This window comes from Pristis pectinata, chromosome 15, assembly GCF_009764475.1.
Source record: "Pristis pectinata isolate sPriPec2 chromosome 15, sPriPec2.1.pri, whole genome shotgun sequence".
NCBI classification, from domain to species: domain Eukaryota; kingdom Metazoa; phylum Chordata; class Chondrichthyes; order Rhinopristiformes; family Pristidae; genus Pristis; species Pristis pectinata.
Genome location: NC_067419.1, coordinates 44,604,227 through 44,623,078, shown reverse-complemented (window position 1 = coordinate 44,623,078; position 18,852 = coordinate 44,604,227). Strand labels below are relative to the sequence as shown.

The following is an 18,852-nucleotide window of genomic DNA, read 5'->3' as shown; positions in this document are numbered from 1 at the left end:
GTGCTGGGGGCAGCCCGCAAGTGTCACCACACTTCCAATGCCAACACAGCATGCCCACAGCTCCTACCTCTGAAATGAATGCGTGCCATTTTCCACAGCCCCTCTCTGTGGAAGTAAATTTCACATTCCAACCACTCTGTGGGTAAAAGATTTGTCCAAATTCCCTGTTGGATTAATCAATGACTTTTTATTTATTCCCTAACAGAGTGAAGACAAGTTCAACGTTGACTGAAAATCTTCTCTCAAACAAATTGCGTTTTGATGCCCGGATTATTTCCAAGTTAGTCAAATCTTTCACTGTTGTTATTAAATGTGATTTAATAAGTAATTTGGGCAAAATTGCCTTCCTTTTAAAAGTTGCACCTACTTGCATTCATCAACAGGTTCACAAGATGTTGTATGTTCTGATGGAAGTAAGTGATGAATTGGAATCAAGTAGGTAACCGTTGTGTGTGCTATTTTGGATAAATGAACTAAGGCAATCAAAGTAGGTCCCTCTTCAGGATGCGAGGGGATAGAGATGACAGAAACAAAATATTTTCGTGATCAAGGTCTTAAAGATTGAGGGGAGTATCAGAAATAGGATCAGAAGCAGGTTAGGTGCTCCTCCAGTCTGCAAGGCCGCAGCTGATCTTGTCAATAGCTTCAGCTTCACTTTGCTGCCCAATTTCCATAAACCCTGGATTTAGGGTTTACAGCGTAGTATTCCTAATCCCTCAGCTTCTATTGGTATTGGTTTATTATTGTCACCTGTACCGAGGTATGATGAAAAACTTGTCTTGCATACCGATCGTACAGGTCAGTTCATCACACAGTGCAGTTACATTGAGTTAGTGCAGAGTGCATTGAGGTAGTACAGGTAAAAACAATAACAGTACAGAGTAAAATGTCCCAGCTACAGAGAAAGTGCAGTGCAATAAGGTGCAAGGTCACAACAAGATAGATTGTGAGATCAGAGTCCATCTCATCTTATAAGGGAACCGTTCAATAGTCTTATCACAGTGGGGTAGAAGCTGTCCTTAAATCTGGAGGTGTGTGCCTTCAGGCTCCTGTATCTTCTACCGGATGGAAGAGGAGAGAAGAGAGAATGATCCGGGTGGGTGGGGTCTTTCTTTCTTGGAGAATTCCAATGCTTTTGAGAGAAGAGATTCCTCCTCATCTCAATCTAAAGTGGCTGACCATTCGTTCTACTGACTGGCCCCTCATTCTGAATAGATGTAAACTGCAAGATGTTTTCAGATAAAAACCATTTCACACAGAGGTCTGAGGATGCAGCATGCATCACAGGGACTGGTGATTAAAAACAGAGGCCATGTCTATATTTCCATACCTGTTAGATCAAAAGTTGAATGCAAGGAATGTTGGAACCGGAAAGGCATCATGGAATTAAAGCTTTTGTCCAAATGGAAGATGAATGATGACCTTGCCTAAGTTGGTCAAACCCCCTCTAGTGATCCCTGTGCAACTTGTAACTCTGCAGCATCTTTTGGTACATTTTTAAGGTCAAATATTTCTTTTAATCCTAGTTGATTTGGATTGTTTAGTTCAAAATTTAATTAATCTCCTTTATATATGATAAGATATCTTTATTAGTCACATGTACATTGAAATACATAGTGAAATACATCTTTTGCGTAGAGTGTTCTGGGGGCAGCCCGCAAGTGTCGCCACGCTTCCGGCGCCAATGTAGCATGCCCACAACTTCCTAACCCATATGTCTTTGGAATGTGGGAAGAAACCGGAGCACCTGGAGAATGTACAAACTCCTTACAGACAGCAGCCAGAATTGAACCCAGGTCACTGGCGCTGTAATAGCGTTATGCTAATTACTACACTACCATGAATGATTTCTGTGAAAATTCACATATTCATCTATTAACTAAATGTTGATGAAAAAAAATATTAAACTTCTATGGTAGTAGGGAACTGTGAGTTGATTGCTCCTTCATAGAACCTTGCCAATAACACTCTTTGCCTCATGTAAGCAGCTAGAAAGCTTGCACAGATACAAAAGAGAACAAAAGCATGGTCATTGTAATTATGTAAGTGACAAATGGCTGGCATACTTAATGTGCACATCAGCAACTGTGAAAGTCAACAGAGGGGCTGACTGTTCAGGAGTGGCTTAATTATGACCTGCTGGTGGTTTGTTCATGGATCTGCTTTTAAGTAGAGGGGGATTACTTCTTTAACAATTGGGGGGAAAAAAAACAAGCAAGAATTTGAAGCTTGTTTTACTTTAGGTGTATTTTAAATTGAGCCTTCTACTATTTGAAAACCTGAGAGTTATTGGGGGTTTGCAGAGCAGGTTTGTAAACAGCTTACATCACGCATTTTTTTATGACTTAGAAGGAGGTGATTCGGCCCATAGATGTATACTGGCTCTCAGAACAATCTCATTAGTCCTATTCTGCTGCTGATTTCCCTGAAACCCGTTCTCTCTCACATGTACATTGCGTTTCAGGAAATTGTGTTGGGGTTTAATGAGAACAAGGAAACAAAAGTGCTGCATGCTGTGCACAATTGTCTGCAATAAAAGAAAAATGCAGGAAGTCTATAGCAGGTCTATCTGTATTTCTGCATCCTCCGCCTTCTGAGATATTTGTGTTCTTTAAATTAAGATCCCTATTTCAATCACTCCAGACCTCCCATCAGATAGCTGCCTTGCCCCTAAGCTTGGATGTTCTCCTGAACCTCAACTTCTCCCACTTCCCACAGAATCATAGATGACCCTTCTCATCCCTCCCACAACCTATTTGTCCCACTGCCGTCTGGCAAGCGGTACCGGAGCATCCGGGCCAGAATTACTAGACCGTACAACAGATTTTTCCCCCAGGCTGTCAGGCTCCTGAATACCCTGGGGACAGTTTCAGACAAATGCCATGTCAAAAGCCCTCGTTTGCACAACGGCGTATAAGAACTTTGGCTGCTGCTGAACTTGTTTATACAATTAATGCAACACACTGTATTTTCTCCATCCAACTCGGGTTTGCACAAACTCTGCACTAAATTTGTATCCTGTATATACTGTTTTTTGCACTATTTGTACTTGCACAATCTTTTTTGTCTGCGTTTATTGTAAGTCTTCTGTTTTATGTATGTCCTCTGTTGTGTGAGTCTGGGGGAAATGACATTTCATTCCTCTGTGTGTTTTTATAGCATATGGGTGAATCGCAGTAAAGTAACTTGAACTTGAACTTCTGGCATTCATACGATGAAAAATTTCTCCTTGCATGTTTTCTAACTAAAGATGAGTACTTTAGAGTTAATTTCTTGAAGATTTGATGCTAGTGTAGATGCTCATTGTCTGAGAATGGTCAAAGAACTATGCCTGCGGCTCAAGTGCAGTAAGTAGTTCTGCAACCTTTCCCCCGGTCCAGTGGGACTGTACTGACATAACCCAGCAGTACACTGAGAGGCCTGGCTAATTTGTGTGCACTTTTGTCTTAACCAGCAATGGACGGGATGCATGCAGAGAACTAATTGGTTTCTTCTTTGCATTTGACAAGTCTCTCACAGTCTATGAATATCGCCAGTTTGGGAAGAATAGGTAAGTCTTCCTGAGTACCACAGGTGATAGATACAAAGCATACATTAGAGAGCACCTGATCTGATCACAACACAGTTTTCCAGCCAAACCTCACCCCCCTCCATCACTACCACCCACCCCCAACCTCAACAACCTCTGGTCTACATTGATCAGTTGCATATCAATAACAAGTATCTGAGAGTGAGCTTTTCTAATCAAAGGCTTTACCGTGACTCATAGAGTAGACGTACTTTCAGGAGAAGTCTGAATCACATAAAGTAATTGTGCTTTAAGGCACCTTTCTCATCCGTAGGAAATTTCAAAACAGCTGTATAATAAACGAAGTACTTTAGGAGTTTGTGGTAACTAACTGTGCATTAGCAAGGTCCCACAAACAGCAATTAATAACTCTAGCAGATAGATTGTTGGCTAAAAGTTAATTGTTGACTAGATAACTCTGACCTTCCAGATCCATTTAAGAGGGCAGACAGGATTCAGTTTAATGGTTACCTGAAAGCTAACTTCTCAGTAATGGGATGAAACATCAGTCTGAAATTTCTTCTGAAGTCTGTGAATTGAGACTCAAACATCTTCTGACTCAGGGGGCACCATACTAACACAACCATGGTTGACGTAACACAAAAGTATGTCCTTTAGGCCAATCCACACGTCCAGTCAACAAAGCAAAAATCTCATGCTCAAGACAATTGGTGTGTGGCTGCTCAGGGTGGAGAACTGACCACCTTGCCTCTGGATTACAAGTAATGTCTCTGCTAATGGCCTGTTTTATTTCAGAAGATGATTAGAGTCGTTGAGCTATACTCATTGGCCCATCTCCTCTATGCCAACCAAGTTGTCTACCTGAGTTGCCTGCATTTGGCCCATATCCCATATCTAAACCTTTTCTATCCGTGTACCTGTCCAAACATTGTAATTGTACCCGCCTCTACCACTTCATCTGGCAGCTCGTTCCATGTACCCATCACCCTCTGTGTGAAAAAGTTGACCCTCAGGTCCCCTTTTAATCTTTCCCCTCTCACCTTAAATCAATGCCCTCTTGTTTTAGATTCCCCCATCCTGTGACCATGTATCTTTTTTAAGCCCCTCATGATTTTTATAAACCTCTATAAGGTCACCCCTCAGTTTCCTAATTTCCAAGGAAAAGAGTCCCAGCCTATCCAGTCTCTCCTCATAACTCAAGCCTTCCAGTCCCACTGACATCCTTGTGGATGTTTTCTGTATCCTTTCCAGCTTAATGACATCCTTCCTATACACAGGTGACCAGAACTGCACACAATATTCCAAGTGCAGAGTCACCAATGTCTTGTACAGTTGTAAAATGATGTCCCAACTCTTGTACCCATTGCCCTGACTGATGAAGGCAAGCATGCCAAACTCTCCTCCACCACCCTGTCTTCCTGTGTTAATGTAAGTATCTTTATATACTCGAGAAGCCCATGGACATTCACACAAAACCTCCTGTAATTAGAAGCCAGGTAGATCTCTGATCTGTCATTAGTTCTCCCCTTCTGCCTCTTCACTACCCCCTTCCCGTTTGCCCTTCCCTGCTTTCCCCTTATGTTTTCTTTGCTGCATTGATTGCAGTCTCTCAAACGTGAGCTAAGAAATGGTATTATTTCCACTGCAAAGGGATATTGGAGGGCAAAACTGTCTGACACCTCTGTACTGAGCTTACAAGTGGGCTGTGCTGCACACAGTGTGGTTACAGTCAAACATCCCAGCCAGGACGTATAGGAAAGTCAGCGCTGAAGATTCCCTGCACACTTATCTTCTGCTGTGACAACTGTGGTCCTTTGAATTTCTGACTGTAAACTTTGGTCTCTTTCTTCAGGACAAATGCTCTTCCGTTCATTCAGAGGGGCATTTACTGCCATCATTACGGTAGGAGAAAGAAAAGACAATATGATGTTGGTGATTTCTATATGGTAGGTAGTAAGCTCAAAGAATGTTGCAGTCAACCATTCAGGTTCCTCTATTTTGCTAATTTCCTCGCCTTCCACTGTTTACACACCTTGTTCTCTAATATTTCTGTTCACCAAGTAATCTACTCCATTTTAGTTTGGTATTGGTTTATTATTGACAATGTACTGAGATCCAGTGAAAAGCTTAAGCTTTGTGTCCGTCCAGACAGATCATGCCATACACAATTACATCGAAGTAGTATAAAGAAAACACAATGCAGAATATAATGTTAGTTACAGAGAAACCACAGTACAGGTAGACAAATGAAGTCCAAGGGGCCTCGACGTGGTAGATTGGGAGATCACGAGTTCATCTTGTAGCATCTGAGAGGTCTGTTCAAAAGTGTGATAACAGTGGGATAGAAGCTGTCCTTGAGTCTGGTGATATGTGCTTTCAATATGATTCCTGGAATGAAAGGGCTTACATACGATGAGCGTTTGTCGGCTCTTGGACTGTATCACTGGAGTACAGAAGAATGAGAGGGGACCTCATAGAAACATTTAGAGTGTTGAAAGGACTGGACAGAGTAGATGTGGCTAAGCTGTTTCCCTTGATGGGTGAGTCCAGGACTAGAGGGCACAGTCTTAGAATTAGAGGGTACCGGTTTAAAACAGAAATGAGGAGAAATTTCTCTCGCCAGAGGGTAGTGAAATTATGGAATTCTTTGCCACATACAGCTGTGGAGGCCCGATCATTAGGGGCATTTAAGGAGGAGATTGATAGATATCTAATTAGTCAAGGTATCAAGGGATATGGGGACAAGGCCGGAATTTGGGGCTAGATAGGAATAGTTTTAGTTTAGCTCATGGAGCAGACTCGATGGGCTGAATGGCCTACTTCTGCTCCTTTGTCTTGTGATCTTGTGAACATCGCATTGCATCTACAACACATCGTTTTCTCAGCAATCACTTCTTCTGTTTAATTAATTAATTTGGATTTAATTGTTTTAAATATATAGCTGTACTAATGTTACTTGATTTAAAGCTCTTGGACGATCAGAGAGACTGGGAAGAAATACGCACCAATCACCAGCCTGCTATTCTGTGACATCACACTTTGGCACTGACAACCAGGAACATGTTGTAACTGAGCCTGTGCCTCTCCACTCTCCTGGACCCCCACTCTTCACTCACTGGGTCTGTTTCTGTTTGCTGTCCCAGACTTCTGTCTTCACTTGCCGCCTTTCTGTTCCAGCTCCTTTTAATCCCTCTGGGCCTTTGTTCCCACTCCTCTTAGCTGCTCTTTGCCTCTCTTCCTGCTCCTTTTTTAAACTCCTAGTTTTTATAATTTTATAAGAAATTGTGTGGTCTACAAGTGATTGAGTCTGGTGGCCTGGGAAGCCCCAGTCAATAATTCATGAGCTGCAACCTCTACCAAATTCTGAGTGCAATCAACACTAGTTTGGCCGATGATGCCTGAGAATTTGGTGGCCTCGTGCACGCACGTGTGTTCCATGTGCACACTGGTGACTTGCGCACTTTTTTCTTCGCTGTGCCAGGGTGCGAATCTGACTTTTCTGACATCAGAACATGTTGGTCTCCCTGCAAGTGTCCAGGTGAAGCAGTTATTAATCCTACGGATCACCGGCATTGATGAAGTGGCGAAACGCTCATTGCTGTAAGTCGTTGTGGAACCTCCTGCCGACCTCTGCTCTTGTAACAAAGCATAGCTTTAAAAAAAAAGTAATAAATGGAGATTATTGCGGGAGTTCAAACCTCTCTGCACCCTGCTTTAATCATTTATTCAGAGTAACACAGCACGGAAACAGGCCCTTCAGCCCAACTCGTCCATGCCGACCAAGGTGCCCACTTAAGCTAGTCCCATTTGCCCGCGTTTAGCCTGTATCCCTCTAAACCTTTCCTATCCATATACTTTTCCAAGTTTCTTTTAAATGTCAAGCTCAAGTTCATCGAGTTAGTCGAGAGTTATACACAAGGAACCTACAGAGTTATGGGGTGAACAAAAGTCACAACCCATACAGTAACTATCATACCCTAATGTAAAATGTAGCCTCCACCGTCCAGTTGTAAGGTTATGCACCATAGGTGAGCATTCTCTTGACCAATCTGCACACACTATTCTCTCTCACTCCCAACCAATTCCCTATGGAAGACCCTGATTGATTCTGCTTCCATTCCCCTTACAGCAAATGAGTTCCAGAACATGACAACTCCCTGTGTAATTACAAATAAAAAAAAATCCTCACTTTTATCTTTTGGCCAACAATTTAAAATCAATGCCCTCTGGCCCTTGAATCAACCACTAATGGGAACAGCTGCCCTCTCCTTACTGCACCTAAACCAATCACCATTTTGTTGTACTCCTCCATCAAATCATCTCCTGTCAAGATAATGTGAGCACTCGGGAGTTTTATCAGTAAGTGAAGTGTGGCAGGGGAACAAAGATGGGTAACCTTGTCTGTATAAGCATGGTGATTGGTTTGTAGACCGCTTATGTCAAGTGGCTCCCTCCTGTGCACTGTTATAATAGAGAGCAGTCTTTGCTTAGACAGTTGCAACTTGTGCTTTCAAAACCCATTACTGCTTTTAAGTATCGATGCATTCAATAGAGGTTGGCTAATATAATTTATTTTTAGGTATTTAAACATTTTAATGTGTGTCAGTACTTTTAGAATATTATAGGGCATTTTTATGTTTATTTGGGTACAATGGTATCCACGTTTTTTGTTATCCATGGGAATCCATGTCTCTGTCCCTTGCAGATAATGAGCACTTGGTGTGTATATATTGTCATATATACATTCCTAGGCACTTTCACAATGGATGGATCTACAGGCAGTCCTGGGGTTCTGGACACCCCGACATACAGAGCTCCTGTAATATTATTAAATTCAGAAGTCCAACATGCCTACGAACAGCAGAACTAGTTTCCCCCTCTCTCCACTTTTAGTAATTGTTTTTTCCCTGTGCTTTGGACGATGTTCATTACATTACTGTGGCGGTGTGGTGACCTTGGTGTGGTTTCTGACTTGTGGACAAAATTGACTTATGGATGTCTGTAAAACTGAATCTTGTTTGTTACCCAGGGATGTCCTGTACACAGCTCAGCTTTAGAATTTGTGCTTTAGTTCAGCAACTGGCATACAAAGACCCATTTCCAACTGCAGATTCAATGCAGATTGTTTGTTCTAGTCTTTTTTACCTCTTTGATTTTAAATGAAACTCTCTCGTCTAAAATTTGTTACAGAACCAGTGGTAATCCATCCTTGAGTAAGCAAGAGATCGATGATAGAAATCTCCTTTTGTTTGCACAAGGTGAGGTCTAAAAGATGAACTCGTGTTGTGAAAGCAGTAAATACCTTCTGTATGTTCAAATCAAGCTGGACAGAGGCATTCATCGCTGTGTTAGCTTCATTAATTTATAACATTTCTACATTTCCTTACATAGAAGGAGACCATTCTGCCCATTGAGTCTGTGTCAGCCCACAGAGCCATTCCATCCCTCCACTAATGTTTTCTATGTAACCAATTCTCCTCACGTTCCCATCAACTCACCTAAGTCTCTACCACTCTCTTACACATTAGGAGAAATTTACAATGGGCAATTAACCTACCAACCCACATATCTTTGCAATATGGGAGGAAACCAGAGGAAACACACACAATCACTGGGCGAAATGCAAGCTACACACAAGCTGCACCGGAGGTCAGGCTTGAACCCAGGTCACTGGAGCTCTGAAGACTAACTGTGTGCCACTGTACTGCCCCATATAGTTTTTGTGTTCATCAAATTTTTTTGGTACATTACTGTTCCTTCCAGATGTTGTTTGTCTCCCTATCATTTTTGTCTTGTCAGCTATATATTTGAGGCACTGTTGTTGACAGTATGTTGCACCTTTATTTCACTCGTGTTCTGAATGCCATTGTTTTACACAAGTACAGACACATTAGTGTAGAGAAGCAGTGAAACACCTCCACAGGCTTGTTTAAACTAGTGGTCCTTGTGGATTTCTCTAGTCAGCAGTTTAAAAATCACAATCAAAGCTAATCTTAAATGAAACAGAAGAGGCTGGAAATAATTAGCAAATCGGGCAGCATCTGTGGAGAGGGGATGGAGAGTTAACATTCCGGGTCATTGACCTTTCATTGGAAGTAATTAAGTTATCGGTGTAACCAGTGAAAGCCTGCACACAATAAAGCAGAGTTGTAGGGACGTGCACTGCTTAAAGCTAAAATGTATTCTGCACTGCAACATTGCAGGTCTTTGCTGCTGAAAGGCAAGTATGTCGATTGGCACATTCCAGGCTGCAGGAGTACGTGCTGAGGGACACACTGAAGCTTGGTGCAGCCAAAGCAAAGGCTCTGTGGGGAAGGACCACAGTCTGAGCTCCTTCCGCTACTGCACATGGAGGGGCTGAGTCAGCTGGGGAAGCCCCTCAAGCAATGAAAGGGTGTATCGCCCCAGGGAGCCACGAGTGGCAATAATGCTATGATTTTAAAAAGAAGTCTTAACACTACTGAATGTATTGACCCTATGACACTAAGAATGTAAAGGTGTTGCACTGTGTTTATTCCTTTGTATATATTTTTATTAGGAATAAAGTTTGTTTTTGAAATTAAAAAAAGTTTGATCCACTTACTGGATCGAACCTGAGCCTTAAGGTTTATGCACAGTTTGCTGACTTCCAATGGATCTCTGTGCTCCAATATCTGGATTTAAATTTTATTTTATATATTCATTCAAAGGGATGTGGGCTTCGCAGGCTGACCCAGCATTTAATTGCCCATCCCTGGTTACGCTTGAGAAGGTGGTGGTGAGCTGCCTTCTTGAACTGTTGAAATTCTCGAGGTGTGGGTATATGCACAGCTCAAGGATTGCTCTCAGGTGGTCAAGTGCAAAGACTAATTGCTGCATGGGTGAAGCAGAGTTATTCTATATTCTGAAACTGAACTGGAGTAGCCATATACACAATGTGGCCACAAGAGCAGGTCAGAAGCTGGGAATCCTGCAGCGAGTAACTCACCCCCTAACTCCCAAAGCCTGTCCACCATCTACATGGCTCAGGTCAGCAGTGTGACAGAACACTCTCCACTTGCCTGGGTGAGTTCAGCTTCAACATCACTCAGGAAGCTCGACACCATACAGGACACAACAGCCCACTTGATAGGCACCCCTTCCACACCCATTCACTCACTCCACCACCGATGCACAGTAGCAGCAGTTTGTACCATCTACAGGATGCACTGCAGCAACTCACCAAGACTCCTTAGACAGCACCTTCCAAACCGATAACCCCTTCCAAACTAGAATGCTGTCAAGGAGGGAGTTCCAGGATTTTGACCCAGCGACGGTAAAGGAACAGTGATATATTTCCAAGTCAGAGTAGTGTGTGGCTTGGAGGGTGGGGTCCCCGTGCTTTTACTGCCCTTGTCCTTCTAACTGGTAGAGGTGGTGGGTTTGGAAGGTGCTGTCTGAGGAGCCTTGGTGAGTTGCTGCAGTGCATCCTGTAGATGGTACAAACTGCTGCTACTGTGCGTCAGTGGTGGAGTGAGTGAATGGGTGTGGATGGGCTGCCCATCTAGTGGGCTGTTGTGTCCTGTTATGGTGTCGAGCTTCTTGAGTGTAGTTGAAGCTGCACTCACCCAGGCAAGTGGAGAGTGTCTCATCACACTGCTGACCTGAGCCGTGTAGATGGTGGACAGGCTGTGGGGAGTTAGGAGGTGAGATACTCACTGCAGGATTCCCAGCCTCTGACCTGCTCTTCTAGCCACATTGTGTATATGGCTACTCCAGTTCAGGTTCAGAATGTAGAATAACTCTGCTTTACCCAGGCAGCAATTAGTCTTTACAATTGACACCCTAGAGCAATCCTTGATGAATTTAGTTGAAACGAAAAAATTAATCATTGAAGGTCCTGCTACATGTAAGGAACTTATTCAAACTTATTTTTTTCCCTTTCTCCCTTACAAAGGGTTGTTGAGAGAAAAACTGAAGAAGAGAGGAGTCCGCACTATTACTGGCCTGGGGAAATACCTCCGGCAGCGGGATTCGAGTGGGAGTGGGGTTCTGGCCAAAGCAGAACTGAAACAAGCTTTGAAGGAGTTCCGTTTAGAGCTTCCCAGAGAGGTCAGGGCCAACAGCAACTTGCATTTTTATAGGGTGCTTTAAGGTGGTAAAATGATACAAGATGCTTTGCAGGAGTGTGAACGAACAAAATTTGACACTGGGCCATGTATATAGTGACCAAAAGCTTGGTCAAAGAGTCTTAAAGGAGGAGAGACCTGAACCAGGCTTGTGAAGTAATTGGTTTATTATTGTCACATGTACCAAGATACAGTGAAATGTTTTTGTTTGCATACCATCCAGACAGATGATTCTAGACATAAGTACATTGAGGTAGTACAAAAGGAAAACAAAACAGAATGGAGAATACAGTATTACAGTTACAGAGAAGGTGAAGTGCAGGTAGACAAATAAAGTGCAAGGGCCATGACGAGGTAGATTGAGAGATCAACAGTTCATCTTTATCATACAAGATGTCTGTTCAAGAGTCTTATAACAGTGGGGTAGAAGCTGTCCTTGAGCCTGGTGGTACGTGTTCTCAAACTTTTGTATATTCTGCCCGATGGAAGGAAGGGGGAGAAGAGAGAATGATCAAGGTGGGAGGGGTCTTGGATTATGTTGGCTGCTTTGCTGAGGCAACGTGAAGTCTAGACAGAGTCAATGGAGGGGAGACTGGGCTATGTTCACAACTCTCTGCAATTTCTTGTTGTCTTGGGCAGAGCAGTTGCCGTACCAAGCTGTGGTGCATCCAGATAGGATGCTTTCTGTGGTGTAGCCTACTCCTGCTATTTCTTTCTTATCTTGCACTAAATATTAAATTCTCCTGTTAAGTTCCTCAAATGAAGATAAAGTATCTTTTGATGCTCACTGGAGAACTGTAAACCTGTTCCATAATTACGTCATGGAAAATGAAGAGGATGTTTAAAATCAAATTATTTTTTAAAAATCCACTAAAATTGTTGTCTCCTTTTGTAGGATTTTGAGTCCATTTGGCTTTTACTGGACCAGGACTGCGATGGTAAAGTAGATTACAACCAGTTTCTCCAAGCCATCATTGGAGAAATGAACGAATTTCGAAAGGCATTTGTTAGAAAAGTAAGAATGATATAATTCTGGTTCACATTGCTGGTATTTTAGAAGTGAAAATAAAAAAATACTGCAAATGCTGGAAATCTGAAATAGAAACAGAAGTTACAGGTGACCCCCGCGTTACAGAGGAGGGATTGCATTCCTAGAAAATTGTCTGTATTGTGATTTTTCCATAACGCAAAGCCACATCATCCGCGCATGCTTCAAGAAATGCGAGTTGAAGAAAGTAAAAATTGACATGTAAATTCTGTGAAAATGAATTTTTATTCCATATCTCAGATTTTTTGGTAATGATTTGTGAATTCTGTCAGGATGAATTTCCATTACCTGAACTGCTGTAACACAGGGTTCACCTGTACTGGAAACACTCAGCAGGTCAGGCAGCATCTGTGAAAAGAGGAACAGTTAGTGTTTCAGGCCCAGAACCCTTCTTCAGAACTGCGAAAGGGTCAAATTATTACTTGGCTCTAAGGCTAAAGTGGTGTTTAAACTGGATTGTCTCTTTAAGACTAGGAAGTTGCCTAATATAAGTAAACATAACTTGGGGTCACTCAGAGCTTAGTTGCTTTTTCTGGTTAGATGACTGCAGGTTGTACTCTATGCTAAGTGCTTTCAACATGGACATCAGAGGTACTTGCCGTGTTAATATTGTTCAATATGTATAACAAAGTATGAATGTGCTGTGAGTTGACACACCGTTTTAATGTGTTACTGCACCTTCTATGTTACTTCAGTTCTATCACTGTGTATTTTCACAGGCTTACATGAAGCTTGATCCAAGTAAGACTGGCAGCATCTCTGTGAATGATATTAGCAAGTTCTATAACCCAAAGAAACACCCCAAAGTCTTGTCAGGTAATGTTAAAAAAGTCTGCTGACAGTTATGATTCATTGTTACTTGGAGAAGCTGAATGAATTCTCAACATTAGTGACCACAGGGTTGTACAGCACTGAAACAGGCCCTCTGGCCCACTGACCGGCAATGATCATCAAGCACCCAGTTACACTGAACCTTCACTAATCGCATTTTAGTTTTTTCACATTCCCATTAATTAACCCCCACTCAAGGGGGGTATTTACAGCAGCCAATTAACCTACCAATCTGCACAGCTTTGTGACGTGGGAGGAAACTGGAGCACTCAGAATCAGATTCATTGTCACTGACTTAAATGACCTGAAGTTTCCCAGAGGAAAGCAGCGCGGTCACAGGGGGACCGAGAGAAATCCACACAGTCAGCACCGCAGGCCAGGATTGAACCTAGGTCTCTGGAGCTTTGAGGCAGTGACTCAACCAAATTTGGAACTGTGTCGGCCCATGTCTGCAATGTCCAGGATTCCTTCTTGAGAGTTTTATTCGACTTGGGTCAGATATCACAAAATAACATGTGCCTGTACTAATGTAAGTGAGTTTTGTTCTGCACTGTGGGCACATTTCACATGAACTGATTGCTCTTTGCTCATACATTGACATCTTTAATTACATCACAGTCTGATCTCCTCATCAAATGGCACACTGCAATGTGTGAATCTCCAGCTAATTCACCAGCAAACGTGGGAGGTTGGTTAATGCACTTGATTGTTGGGTGACAGGTACAGGTGAAGCTGGTATCCTTTATCCGTCCTTAGTTGCCTTGAGAAGATGGTGGTAAGCTGCCACCTTTGTGTGCTCAGCAATCCAGGCTGTTAACCCAGTGGTGATGGAGGAATATGCTCTTTGTTCAAGTCATTGTGGTGCCAGACTTGATGGGGAAATAGGAGGTGGTGGTCTTCCCAAGGATTTGTCCCTGGTTGTTGCAGTTGTGTAGGGTGCTGTCAACGTAGATTTGGTGAGCTGTTGCAAGGTTTCCTTGTAGATGAAACACTGATGTGGTGGCGGAGAGTGTTCATATTCAGTCTGTCGCAGTGAAGCAGCATCGTCCGTCCTCTGTGATGTCAAACTTCATTGCAGCCCAACTGAACCAGTCAAGTATTGAGTCTCCCATCTAATTATTGACTTGCCCCTTGCTGGGAATGAGGAGGGGAGCAATGTTGCATGGCACCCAGCACCTGACCTGGACTGTAGACCCAGAAATTTCAGGGGGATTGACCTCCACCTTCTAAACTCTTCAGCCTACAGATTGGCCAGTGCCTTTAAAGTCACGATTGATGATTCACAAGTGTTTTGTTCGATGGCTCACCACCAGAAAATTCAGCAGCGCATGAGGTCCAAGCAATTGTGCTGCAGACCTGGCCTTGTACGTTTGAGAACTTTTCTTCACAGAGTGCAAAGGAATTAAAGTGGGTCAGGGAGAGCTTTTGGGAATGTAGGGTCAATCAGTGGGTAGAGGGGTCAGGCTAGGGGTTGGCTAACAGGCTACAGAGGGGTGGTGGGGTCTGACCAATTGGTAGTGGTGGGGGCGATGGTATCAGATACAGTTTCTGGGCAGTAGCTCTGCAAAGTCACTAGTCTCACTGTGCCTTGTGCTGTTTTACAATTGTTGTGGACGTCATTGTTATCGGGACCTACGGGAGTCTGGATGATGGGATGCTGGAGGGACCTCTGTCTCTGTGCAATTGCTGAGGGAAGGGTGAGAAATAATGGGTCCAGGTTGGTATCGGTGGATGCCAGTAGGGGTGGAATCTGTCTTTGCTCATCCACTGTTCGTATGTACTCATGCACGTCTGGCACCATTGAAGTCAATGAAGCAGTGCATAAGAGAACACTACCGGTACCTGATACTTGCGCAGCTTGGCAGAATCAAAAGCGTCCATCTCACCCAGAGTTTTGTGTATTGCCTGTCTAAAGTAATAGAATCATAGTTACATAGCATGGAAACAGGCCATTTGGTCCAACTTGTCCATGCCGACCTGCCTGAGCTAGTCCCATTTGACTGTGTTTAGCCCATATCCCTCTAATCCTTTCCTATCCATGTACCTGTCCAAATGCCTTTTAAATGTTGTAACTGTACCTGTCTGTACCACCTCCTCTGGCAGCTCGTTCCATATACCCACCGCCCTCTGTGTGAAAAGGTTGCCCCTCAGGTTCTGTTAAGTTTTTCCCTCTCACTTTAAACCTAAGCACTCTAGTTTTGGACTCCCCTACCCTGGGAAAAAGACTTTGGTTATTCACCTTATCTATACTCCTCATGATTTTATAAAGCTCCCCCCAATTCCTTGGTCCTACCACCAAGTTTATTAGAACCATCTATCTCCAAACAACACCAGGCTTCTGACGAATGGTCTTCAACCTGAGACATCAGCTCTATTTCTCTTCCCACAGGTGCTGTCTGACCTGCTGAATATTTCCAGAATTTTCTGTTTTTATTTCAGATTTCTAGTATCTGCAGTTATTTTGATTTTCACCCAGCTTTGCTTTCTTGGAGATCCCCATCTCTATCCTAGGTTCGTGACTATTTGTTGGACTGATGTCATTCTCCTTACTGTTCTATCGCAGGAGAATCTTCAGATCAACAAGTCCGCTCGGCATTCCTGGACACCCTACAGGAGTGCTGTGCCAGCCCCAACGAAGTGACTTACTGTGAATTTGAATCCTATTATGAGGGCCTCAGCCTTGAAGTTGCAAACGATGAAGATTTTGCCAACATCTTGGGAAACTGCTGGGGTGTCTGAGATTGGAGAACAAACTGGGCGAAGTCAGAAAGACCATTATTTCTTTGCCGGTTTTCTGTTGTGCCATTTATTAATGTGTAAAGGCTGACTGCAGCATAGAGCCCTGTGGTATCATTGCAGTCTGTTCTAGCTTCTCAGTTGGGCAGAGTTTAGCTCCACTAATTCTTAAGAATATTTTATTTTAAGGAGATATTTTCCTGGTACCAGATGAGATAGGAAGCTGTGCCATGAAGGAAGTTCGTCAGATTTTCTGTCTATTAATTAATTTGTATAGACTGAGAGATCGGATGGACCCCTTTGGAGTTGTGCTTGTCAAGGCAGTGCCAGTGATATGTCTCTCCCTCTCCCCCTCTCCCTCTCCCTCTCCCTCCCTCTCCCTCCCTCTCTCTCTCTCTCTCTCTCTCTCTCTCTCTCTCACACACACACACACACACACACACACACACACACACACACACACACACACACACACACACACAATCCTGACTTCTAACCTTTCGTTTGAAGGTTTACTTCTCTACAGGCTGATTTTCTGCGAGGTGTATTTTCGTTCCAAGCACTTATATGGGAAAAGCAAGTTAGTTATTACTCAGAAGTCATGAGACCATAAAATTAAAATATTTAAGATTCCAGAAATTGTATAAGTTAATTCTGGTCTACGAGACCTTAAGTGTTGGTGTTGATAGATTAGTTTGTACTGTGATGTGCGCATGCAACTGCAAGACCATATTATGACAGTGACCGCACTTTAACAGTACTTCATTGGCTGGAAATTGCATCATTTGTCATGAGGCTATAGGTGCTGGATAAATGCAAGTCTATTATTCCTGATAAAAATTAAAACAAAAACTGCAGATGCTGGAAACCTGAAACAAAAACTGAAAACGCTGGAAAAACTCAGCAGGTCGGGCAGCATCTGTGAGGAAAGAAACAGTCAACGTTTTGGTTTTGTGGCAGTTCTGATGATAACACGGTCTTGCAGTGTGTATCAAAACCTGCTGATGTATTTTCAATGACACCTGAACACAGAAAAAGTTGGGTGAGTTGGAGTGTTTTTTTGTACACTAGGCTCTGAGTATCGCTCCCTCTTTTGGATAAATGTAAGATGCCAAGTTCTTTTTCCTTGATGCATTTCAATGATGCCTTAGTTTACAATGCAGAATAGAGCAGGTATGTACTATGCAGAAAAACCCCCACATCTCATCCTTCAGTTCCCATCTCCTCCTCCTCTTTATCCAGCCTTGGCTTTAATTACACTCAAGTCACTCCCTATGGTAGCAAGTTCCACATGGAATTCCCTCACCAATGTGGGAAGGGAGTTTCTCTCTGAATTCACTCTTTTATTGTGGCCACTAGTTGTGTTCTTTCATTCACTATTTAACTGTACAGTGGTGGTGTGTTATGTCGAGCACTGCATACTAGTGCTCTATGTCACAAACCCTACAACATGAAGTATACAAGGGATTAGTTAATTTTTGTCGAACATTGTTACCGGTAAGTTAAATACACTAATTTCTATTTAACCTGTTGTGAAAACAAAGGACTGAAGTTCTTGCATTCCCCTTGGGACAGACATGGGAGGGGATCTGGCTGAGTTACTTCAAATCATGAAGCAAATAGAGTAAAAAGAGAGGAACTGTTCCCATTGACAGAGGGGTCAAGAACCAGGGGACAGAGAATGAAGGTGATTGGCAAAAGAAACAAGACCTTTATACAGTGAGTGGTAAGGGTCTGGAATGCAGTGCAATGCCCGGGGAGTAGTGCTTGTAATGGCAGATTCAATGTAGAGTTCAGAAAAGGAGCTGGATAAGTGTCTGAAAGGCAAGAGCTTGCTGGTCTATAAGGCAAAACTAGGGGACTGGGATGAGCTGGATTGTTCCAACATAATGTCATGCTGTACCCATTCCGAGATTCCCTGTCCAGCATAATGAGAGGCAGTAATATTTGTTTCTCCCCCAGTGTTTGATGTGTTTTTTATATTATTGCTGTAATTAAATTATAGCCAATTTTTCAAATGAAAGATTGTGTATTTATATTAATTGTCAAACATAGTTTTAATGTAGACATAATTCTATGCCCCCTACACATCGAAGTATAGATTGTCATCAAAATAGGGGAGGGAACTGAAATTGTTTCGGTGATGAGAATAGGTGTTAGTCGTGACCCAGTGCGCCAAGGTTGAATCTGAGACAGAAGGTCAGGAGTTCAGTTCTGCTCCACAATCCAAGCACAGGCCTATTGTCCAACCTATTGTTAATACACAGGATTCCATAGTAACAAGAGTAGACCACCCAGCCCCATAGTCTGTCTGTTCGACGCTCTAGTTCCTTATACTGCCTGTGCCTGTCTACATCTATCTGTATCTAGAACATAGAACACCACAGCACAGTACAGGCCCTTCGGCCCACAATGTTGTGCCGACATTTTATCCTGCTCTAAGATCTATCTAACCCTTCCCTCCCCCATAGCCCCCGATTTTTCTATCATTCATGTGTCTATCCAAGAGTCTCTTATATGTCCCTAATGTATCTGCCCCCACAACCTCTGCTGGCAGTGCGTTCCACGCACCCACCACTCTCTGTGTTTAAAAAAAACTTACCACTGACATCCCCCTTTAT

General features: G+C 43.0%; 1 protein-coding gene across 5 annotated transcripts in view; it reads left to right on the top strand.

Annotated features, from left to right (window-relative positions):
• Positions 1-18,254, top strand: part of caps2 (calcyphosine 2) — a 37,839-nt gene extending 19,585 nt beyond the window's left edge. For 3 of the 5 annotated variants that reach the window (XM_052029778.1, XM_052029776.1, XM_052029777.1), the window contains 9 exons: positions 206-280; positions 3,455-3,550; positions 5,382-5,475; positions 7,011-7,129; positions 8,720-8,787; positions 11,445-11,599; positions 12,512-12,631; positions 13,384-13,480; positions 16,059-18,254. In XM_052029778.1, coding sequence (XP_051885738.1) covers positions 206-280; positions 3,455-3,550; positions 5,382-5,475; positions 7,011-7,129; positions 8,720-8,787; positions 11,445-11,599; positions 12,512-12,631; positions 13,384-13,480; positions 16,059-16,234 — 1,000 coding nt within the window. In that variant the 3' untranslated portion in view covers positions 16,235-18,254. The remainder of the gene's footprint in view (positions 1-205; positions 281-3,454; positions 3,551-5,381; positions 5,476-7,010; positions 7,130-8,719; positions 8,788-11,444; positions 11,600-12,511; positions 12,632-13,383; positions 13,481-16,058) is intronic. The other 2 variants (XM_052029779.1, XM_052029780.1) reach the window with 1 other exon arrangement.
• Positions 18,255-18,852: the final 598 nt, after the last annotated feature.